General features: G+C 35.5%; 2 protein-coding genes across 3 annotated transcripts; both read right to left on the bottom strand.

Annotated features, from left to right (window-relative positions):
• Positions 1 to 2,436: 2,436 nt before the first annotated feature.
• LOC140675845 (uncharacterized) lies at positions 2,437 to 5,331 on the bottom strand. The gene is given in 2 exon segments (XM_072910479.1): positions 2,437 to 4,617; positions 4,620 to 5,331. Coding segments are annotated over 2 exon segments (2,577 nt in total). The 3' UTR covers positions 2,437 to 2,752.
• A 130-nt stretch (positions 5,332 to 5,461) lies between these two features.
• LOC140675846 (uncharacterized) lies at positions 5,462 to 7,942 on the bottom strand. 2 transcript variants are annotated; one of them, XM_072910481.1, is made up of 5 exons: positions 7,848 to 7,942; positions 7,375 to 7,768; positions 7,200 to 7,274; positions 7,064 to 7,123; positions 5,462 to 6,978 (listed from the first exon to the last, which is right to left on the bottom strand). In XM_072910481.1, exons 2-5 carry the CDS (start codon positions 7,697 to 7,699, stop codon positions 5,468 to 5,470), a joined length of 1,971 nt encoding a protein of 656 aa, XP_072766582.1. In that variant the 5' UTR covers positions 7,700 to 7,768; positions 7,848 to 7,942; the 3' UTR covers positions 5,462 to 5,467. The 2 variants fall into 2 exon arrangements, with proteins under 2 accessions (XP_072766582.1, XP_072766581.1); XM_072910480.1 differs by having other exon boundaries at positions 7,375 to 7,936.
• Between the last annotated feature and the right edge of the window lie 1,860 nt (positions 7,943 to 9,802).

Below are 9,802 nucleotides of genomic sequence, written 5' to 3' on the forward strand. Positions count from 1 at the left end.
CCTTTTTATATGCGTAAAAAATATAATTTTTATATTACAGATTCGGAAAAAAAAAGTCCATTTAAAATTGGCGATATATAGATTTTGTCAATATTTGAGCATATCTTGCCAAATATACAGTCGGACCTGTTATCCTACGATATTTTCGGTCCGGAATCTTCCCCTTAAACCTCTGATCCTACGACAAAAATTTGAGAGTGAGGGTATAATTCCCCTTTCGCGGTCGTAGCATAAGAGGATTTTTTGTCGTAGGATAAGAGGTTTCGTAGCATAAGAGAGTCATAGGATAAGAGGTCCGACTGTAGTTATATATAATAATATGATAATTAAATAAAATCATATATGATATCATACGACTTTATATTTAATTATCATATAATATCATATATGACTATACTTGATAAGACATGATCAGATATTGACAAAATCCATATATAGCCAACTTTTTTTCCCAGGGAAGTAATTATATAGAGATATATATATGTCACCAAAAATTCGAATGCGTGTATTATCGTGTCAAATATCCATTTTTACGTGATGAATTTTTCAAGAGAAAATATTATATTCTCGATATATCTCGCGAATTACATCTATTCTCCATAATTACTTATTTAAATAATTTTAAATTCTCGCATCAAAATTATTCAAAACTGCTCGGCGGTTTTCGATAGATTTCGCGTGATCTTGCGTGCATCTAGAAGCACGACTGTTCATTGAGCGGTTATTCATGATTGGTGTAACTTTTAGAATATAAGATAAGAATATATGCTAATCACGAACAGTTGCTCACTCTTCATTTGAGATTCTGCATGCATTCGTTGATTTGATTGACTGATATTAGTTTCAAGCGGGCTTTGGTAATATTTGCACAAGTAAGCCGACAAAGAGATAATCAAGCATTTTTTAAAAATAAATTGGGGGAGTATTTAATAATTTTATGGCACATTAAGATGAGAATTTTAAGAATAAAAAATTAAACAACTTTGTCAGATTAAATAATGGATCATCATGAATACTCTCATTCTTCTGAATTATTTATAAATTACGCGTCAAGTTTATACTTGAACATGTATTTATAATCAAATTATACTGTGTCTAGTGCCATTCTTATCAAAAGTTTGTTTAAAAAATTTGCTTAAGAATTAATCGTAGAATATCTAGTTAGAGTACTAACAATACGGCGAATTGTCATATTAGTCTAAAAATAAATATCACGTTGAACAGATTAAGATCTATACAAAAGTGTGATTAGTAAGTATCAACCAAAAGTTATAAGACTTAAAAGTTTCAGCATTTCGACATAAAATACAAAATATCTTTTAAAATATTTGTTTTTCGATAATCTTACTCTAATACTTTTATGCATAGAATAATGCAATTTGCAACATGCAACTACATACTTTTTTTTAAAGATAACAATGCAGTTTCTTTACACCAATTGATTTGTCTCATTATTCTATGCATAAAAGTATTAGGGTAAGATTATCGAAAAACAAATATTTTAAAAGATATTTTGTATTTTATGTCAAAATGCTAAAACTTTTAAGTCTTATAACTCGAAAAGTTATTAGTGAAAAAATACTTTATCATAGTGTTTTGGAAAGTTCTCGAGGTAAGCTACAAGAATATGCAAAAATATATAGGGGGTCCCTTTAAAAAATTCAAGGCGACCTTTATATGATCTTCAAACGATTATTCAAGGTCAAACTAATAGTACCATCTTATGGCCCCCTCGAAACCATATAACTTTTGTCTCAAACATTTTTTCGTGCGATACGTATTTCTTCGAATATTTAAATGTCTTAAGATAAAAAACTCACCCTGTATAACACTATATATATCATATTTCTATAAAATATAACACATTACCATCATCCGCGCCAATGGAGCGTCTTTTTAGTTGCGGGCAACAGATATTTGTACCTCAAAGAAATCGTTTATCTGATAATATGTTGGAAAAACTAATGTTTTTAAAAAATAAAAATTTGTAATTTAACTCTAAACCTTTAATGTATTAAGCTGAAATGTATGCTTATATTTTTTATAGTTTTCTGAAATATATTATTTTTATATAAATTGTAATTTTGAATATTATCTTAAAAGTATCTAAATAAAACATTCAACTAATTTATTTTTTATTTAGATATATTTAAATTAAGATTATCTTTATTTTATCTCAGATATAGACGCATTATATTTTATCTTATCTATATGTAGATTATTTCAAATTATCTAAGCGCAACACTGGTAGTATGTAATGCACTATGGTGCGTCAAAACAAACCCCCACCACCGATCTTTCGGGCGCGCGTGGCTCTTTGCGTCAACAGCTCGCGCGATTATCGCTTCGGTCGCGATGCATTCCTGCATCATTTCGAGTCGCTTTATTTTATCATATGTATATATATATAAAATAAAAGTGTGCGGTTCTGGCGCAGTGAGTTTAAGAGTCTGCTCACTATGCCTAAGATTTCGGGTTCAAATCCGAACAGAACCATCGAATCTTTATTCGATGTTATTTGATCGCCACCTTTCGGAAGGTGGCGATCCTCTTTCAACAATAAAAGTAATGAAACTGCTTATACGTAAAATGCGAAAAAGGAGAGGGTGAAAAAAATAGATGATTTAAAATAAAAATGCTCACTTTTATTGATACAGATTTTTAGAAAAATCAATATTCTTATATTAATTTACATTATTTTCTAATACAAATGTGGAAAAATACAGGGGTCTTAAACTAGAGAAGAATATTATTATTTTTGTATGTATCCGTACGGTAACGAGCAGCGATTATTAATAAATCGGCGTTTTAATAATACAGGCGCGCATACTTTAGTTTCGTCCCGCGTTACGATCTCATGAAACGCGGTACGACGAATCGATTTGAAATGAAGGAGTATTGAATTTTCCGTTGACACTTCTTCGGACTCTTCATTTTCACATACTCTTTCTTTAGTTAATAATAAATTTCTTATACTGTTAAAATTTACTAAACGCGAATTTTCATAATTTAGGTTTATACCCTTTACTTTACAACATTCGCGTGCTCGACCGTCTGGTGTACGAACAACGTAGGCATAAAATTTTGGGCCCCCGGACACGAATGCCTCGATATAACTACCGCGACCGTAGCTTTCGAGCTCATCCGTCATATCGCCCAAAAAGTTTCCCGTACGAGGTTCATACTCATTCGGATTACCGCTGCTCACATAAATACACGAATCGGTATCATAATATAAAACGCGACGATCTAATCGCTCTAAGTATGAATATAATTTTAAACGTGCCTGTGCCGTCGTGTACGCCGCTATCACTACATTAGTCAACGGAGAGGGAACGACCGCCTCTTCTCGCAATCGCCACGAAACATATATTACCTCATCGTTTACGGGTAATATGTCGGTTATTTCGTGCTCGGCGCTCGTTAACAGTGTCAAAAAATGTTGTCGCGTTCTGACAACCTTGGTATTCGGCAAATTGGGACGCTGACCGAATTTACCCCAAAAAGAATTTAAACACAACTTTGTGACCGAGCGTAAACCGGGATTCCGAGCAACGTTGCGTTTATCGAGTACGACACCTTCGGTTTTTTCGTACTCCCGTAAATATCGCTCTTTAGCTACGTCGTCGTTTTCCCCGCATTCGCTCGGCCAACCACTGGCTTCTTGTTTGAGTTGTAAAAAAGTATTTATGTATTCGACGAACAGTCCACCTTGCCGTTTCGTACTGTCAAGTTGAGTAACCTTGTATTGCCAAATTTCGTTTACCGCCGTCACGATATAACCTTTTTCGACGGCCTTGCGTAATTCGCAGGATACCCACGTACCTTCGAATTCACGCTCGCTGATGTTTTCATGCGTGCAGGTCTCTTGCGAAAATGTTTCGCAACAACTGCGACATAGGGCAAAAAGCAATTTTCCGCGTACGTGATACGGAAGTACAGGATGAAATAGTTCGCGCGGAGGAAGCACCGTGCACCTTATGAGACCCTCGAGCTTGTCAAAATTATAATTTGGCGCTTTACCGATTAAAACGGAACATTCATTACCGACATAAATATCTGGATGTCCAATCGGAAAAGCACCCGTTTTTAATATATATGGGTACAGAGAACATACATCCACGTAACGTATTTTCTCTGCACCCGTAATCTCATATCGTGTCACGATATTTCCTGTGCGTCCTCCGAAAAATGCGTCACGAGGATCGAGCGGTGGCGTTTCCACTAATGGGTGATTTTCAAGATAATTACACATTTCGCGATTATCCCGCATTTCTCGATCAAAAATGCACTCCCACTTTTCTATGAGCGAGTAACCACGTTGACGAAGTCGCCACGAGATCGCAAGAGTTCGTTCGTAACTCGAGTCGATTGTATCCTTACAATCTGATGTCGAAAGCGATCTATCGCGATTCGTAGGAAAGCAGGAAGGACACCCGTGCCAAAAACATCCGTGAAATTGTAATACGTGACGTTGCTTCGTTCCCTCATTAGACGTTTCATAATATCCATCGACGAGCGTGCCCTCGATCGTGCGATGTTCGCGCGCACGCCCAGCGTGGGTTATAGAATGACCGAGTTCACGTTCCATTCATATTAACCATTGCAGGGCTTTCGCGAATAATTGCTCGCCTTTCTGTAGCCTCCCATTGGAATGATACCTATCGTATTCGAGCGTAAAAAGTTTTTCCGAAAAACAGTCATGCACGTCGAAGCAATAGTCGTGCATTCCTCAAACGGACATACATTACCGCGATCTAAGAAAATTTTCCTGAATGCCACGCACGCTCGTCGAAGTATATCAACGTCGGTTCGACAATATTGTACAATCTCGCGTTGGAAATGAAACACGCTGTTTTTTTGCGTCATATTCGTGTGCCATGCAAGAAAGCGTTCGCGCTCTTCTAGTTTCATCGTGTCCGGAGAATAATAATGCACGTCGGGTAACGGACCGACGTACGTTTGATTTTCGCGAGTATTAAACAAATGCGGAAAAATACCCTTATCCGGGGTATCCTGTAGTCCAAAAGCTTTCGGTAACTCGGATAATCGCATCGGCATATAATTGATACTATCGATAAATTTCGTACGTCCTACCTTTAATTCTATTATTTTTGATCCGTTTAAAATTAGTCTCGGCTCTAGGTTGTTACAATTTTCTACGATATGTTGCAAGATAAATTGGGCGTCGAACGCTTTCGCATTATGCGCTATACAAATAAGATGCTTGAAACATTTTGTCGTTCGCGTAGCAAAATCAACAAATTGTTTTACCGGTTCGTGACGGAATACGAATTCGCGTGTTCCGCACCAACGGCATCGCACCCTCATGTCGCTTTCTTGAACGCACGCTTCGCAAATCTGTTGTGCCACGCAAAGAGTAGGAACGTGTTTTTTTACGTAGGTTGTACCTTCGAGCGTCTCATCCTGTCTCGTTTCAAAATCGTAAAATATAAAAGCTACTCTTTTACTCTAGCCCTTTTTTGCGAATGTTTGTTTCTTCATCGGGTTGTGTATCCGTTATCGGCGCCGTCGACGGTTCGATAGTCGATCTGTTTTCGCGATTAAGAGGCTGCATGTAACATAAATGATTTCCATCCTTTGGTGTTCGACATAATTTACAATACGAAAGTCCGCATTCGTGTTTTATTCTCGATTTAACGATGCGACCACATTCCCCGCAAAATCGTACAGCGTCACAAATACTCGGGGTTGATTTGCCGTCAAACGATTTTTCACTACGATGACGCTCGAAGCACACCGCCCCGAAAAATGCGCGATTACATACGTTACATTTAAGGATTTCCACGTCTGTTTGATTACACGGCGGCACAGTTAAACATCGCGAGCACTTATTTGAGCAGCGGTGACCGTTTGTATTCCAGAACCCGACATTACACGGTGCGCAATAATAGTTACATCCCGCGGCGGATTTTAAATTTAAAATAGTGTTATAATGCCGCGAATGTTCGTAATACATAATGTTTAGAGTTAACGTGGGTTCGCGTCTGAGGGAAGCGAGTATCGCGGTACCGTCGTACATAGGTTTTCCACCACGAGCAAAAGTATTAAAATCATAAACAATTATCGCGATATTGTCAACAGCGAGATGTTGTTGGAAACGTTCGATTTCTCGAATTCCGCATCCCTCCTCCGGTATCACGACACCGGCATTCCTCGTTAATTGATTCGCCAACTCTTTCTGTAACGAGGATTGAGGTGTTCTTACCGCGTTCCATTTTTCGTGTAATTCCCCTGCACGCAATTTACCGCGTTCGCAATAAATTCGCGCTGCTACGAGAGCACGGGGAAAACACAAATTATCGGTATTTTTTATCGATAATATCGAACGCTTTACAACAACATTTTCGCGTGTTAATCTGACTCGACCTCGTCCCGAAGGTACTGTCACGTTAAAAATGCGAATATTAAAGTGTTCTGCGATATCGAGTCCCCCTGCGCTCTGTGCTAGCGAACTCACGAGTTTCCAAATATCCTCGCTGTTCAAGTCGCGCGCAGGGCGAAAGGATATCCCGGCAGGACCATGCGTTAAATTTGGCGAATCGAACGTTAATCCTACGTAATCGTTGGGATTGCTCGAACGTAAAGCATATCCGTGAATTTCCTGAAATGCGTTTTCTAATGAACGATAAATATTACCACCTTCAAGCATCGGGCGTATCGCGAAACTCGCTTCCCTTCCAATTACACCGAATTTTCGAAAATGCCGCGTATTTTCCGACAGTAAATCTACATGATTAAAATTAATATCGCTGATCTGAAGACGTTCATGTTGTTGCTGTTCATCTTCCTCCGCTTCTCCCTCTTCTGTCTCTGACGAAGAGTTAGGAAGATTTTCGCAGACGCCTTTCTCTTCATTGTTATCAGTTGTATTATCACTTATTGTGTCCCCGATATCGCAAGAGTGAGATGCTTCCGTAGAACTCGCTTCTTCAGTTGGTCCTCCGCTTCTTTGCACTGACGAAAAATAAAATTTTAATAAAATAAATTTACCAATTTTAAAATTATATGCTTGTGCTTATTTTTAAAAATTGTATCTTACCTGATGTTGATGTAATATCCGAAGTTGTTTCGTGAGCATTTACATCAAATCGAATTTTTCCTAAAAATTAGTATTTTATCAGTACCGATAGAATTTTTGTAAAGATTAAATAAGATTATTTTTTACACAAACTCACGTGCAAACCGCGTCTCGAGCTCTTCTTCAGACCGACGTTTTCGACTTCCTGCGTCATTCGCGGTGTTGGCCTGATCTATAAATTATTAGAAATTTGAAAAATTTCTGTCATCGTATGTTTTGATACTTGTTACATTACAAATACTCTAATATAAAATAAAAAAACATTTACTCACCGGTTAATCGGATTCTTCTGTAATTAAATAACAGAAAGTCTACATAACCTCCTACATCCTCCTCCTTGTGATTAACCGCCTCACGTTTTTCAATTATTTCACCCGCGATATGTAACAATTCTTCATAACCGTTGAAATGACCTAATTTATACAGTAGTCCGAGTAACGTATTCGTACTGTCACGCGCAAAAGTTTCAAAAACTGACAAATTAATTTCTGCCGACTTGTCTGATAACCGGGATAAATATCGGTTACGATTTAATGTAGACATCAAATTTGATCCTATAATTATGCACTGTGATATCACTGCTTTGAGCTCTGCCATTCCGATATCACGCGTACTTTTAACCCAGGATATAAACGTATATATACGAAATAAGGCTCGGATTAAATCCTAAAAATATTAATAATTAAACAATTATATATAACAAGTACACAAATTTTTTAAGTTTTTTAAAGTAATCGGATTTTACTCTTTCTTTGGCAGAGTTTCCGTAGTCAGAATGTAATAATTTATATTGCTTTCTTTAGCAGAGTACACTTTTAAACCTATTACACAAACGATTGATGTAATACTAAAGTAAGTAATTTTAAACGCAATTACTTAGCACTACAATTGAGCTGTGGAGGGGATTATCGTCGATGCAACAGATTCCAAATGCTAATGTACGGCTGCTGATTCATCATTTCAGATTTCAATCTAATGAAATCGTACTTGAATGTTCTAAACGTACGTGATAGTGTCAAAGATAAATCCCAGCTGCATGTAATTTGAAACTGCAAATCTTCCGAGCGCCAATATACAGCTAGTCTGATTTTCATCTTCTTATTAAATCTTATTAAAATGTTTAAAGTGTACGTGACAAATCGCAAAAATTGTCAAGATTAAATGACAACTACATGTAATTTGAGACTGCAAATCTTCCGAACACCGATGCAGCCATCATTTTGATGAAATCTTACCAGAATATTCGACATGGGTCAGAACGTACGTGACAAACTACAAATTTTTGAGATGACGTATCATTCTTAGGTGGCAAAATTGTAACCAATGTCTGATGAAATGTACACGACAATCGCCAAGATAAATACGTCAGTATATGATAAAAAGAGATGCTTCAGTTGTAAGTATATCCGAGGAAAAATGAGTATAGTATGGTCATATACATAATTAAATATGAAAATATTTGATAACACATGTAATTTTATATAATTTTCATATATGATAATATCCGAAATTTTGCACAATATGATCTTATATGACTATATCTTTATCTAATCATATTTGTTTAAATCTGATTAGATATGAAAACAGATCTAACTGAATGTGATTATATAAAGTGTTATAACCCCAGAAAAGGCTATATATTAGATATATATATATATATATATACATATGATAAAATAAAGCGACTCGAAATGATGCAGGAATGCATCGCGACCGAAGCGATAATCGCGCGAGCTGCTGACGCAAAGAGCCACGTGCGCCCGAGAGATCAGTGGTGGGGGTTTGTTTTGACGCACCATAGTGCATTACATACTACCAGTGTTGCGCTTAGATAATTTGAAATAATCTACATATAGATAAGATAAAATATAAGCGTCTGTATCTGAGATAAGATAAAGATAATCTTAATTTAAATATATTTAAATAAAAGATAAATTAGTTGAATGTTTTATTTAGATACTTTTAAGATAATATTCAAAATTACAATTTATATAAAAATAATACACTTCAGAAAACTATAAAAAATATAAGCATACATATCAGCTTAATACATTAAAGGTTTAGAGTTAAATTACAAATTTTTATTTTTTAAAAACATTAGTTTTTCCAACATATTATCAGATAAACGATTTCTTTGAGGTACAAATATCTGTTGCCCGCAACTGAAAAGACGCTCCACTGGCGCGGATGATGGTAATGTTGTCTAATACATCTTAATCTTTATCTTAATTCCTTTTAAGTTATCATTTTCAAAATTGTTGACATTTTATTAATTTTTTCTATATTTTTCGTTTTTCTTTTTTTCATCAACCTATATAATTCTCTAAATTTTCATACATACAGTGTGCAACTGACAAGAACGTTAATTTCATTTTATATAATATTGCATATTGTTATAAAATGTTTTGGAATTAAGAATTTAAAGATTAAAGAACGGAAACTTTTTAAATATTTTTTATATTTAATTCATATATTTTTAAATGAATAATAGAAAATTAAATAATACAATTACAATGTTAAAAATTACAATTTTTAATATCGTACACACATTTATTCTATATACTTTTTCGTTATGGCACATAATCAATGATTTGCAAGATTAATTCGAATATTGATTCAATGTACCTATTCAAAACGAGTAAAGAAGAACCGATAAAAGGTTATTTTCTCACGTTGTTAAAAAAATGTTTGTATGATTAA

This window comes from Anoplolepis gracilipes, unplaced genomic scaffold (assembly GCF_047496725.1).
Source record: "Anoplolepis gracilipes unplaced genomic scaffold, ASM4749672v1 Contig21, whole genome shotgun sequence".
NCBI classification, from domain to species: domain Eukaryota; kingdom Metazoa; phylum Arthropoda; class Insecta; order Hymenoptera; family Formicidae; genus Anoplolepis; species Anoplolepis gracilipes.

Coding starts and splice junctions, on each gene's coding strand:
- LOC140675846 (XM_072910481.1), bottom strand. CDS start 7,699: ATGGCAGAGCTCAAAGCAGTGATATCACAGTGCATAATTATAGGATCA. Junction 7,275..7,374: donor CAGAAGAATCCGATTAACCG/GTGAGTAAATGT, acceptor AATAATTTATAG/ATCAGGCCAACACCGCGAAT. Junction 7,124..7,199: donor GCTCGAGACGCGGTTTGCAC/GTGAGTTTGTGT, acceptor ACTAATTTTTAG/GAAAAATTCGATTTGATGTA.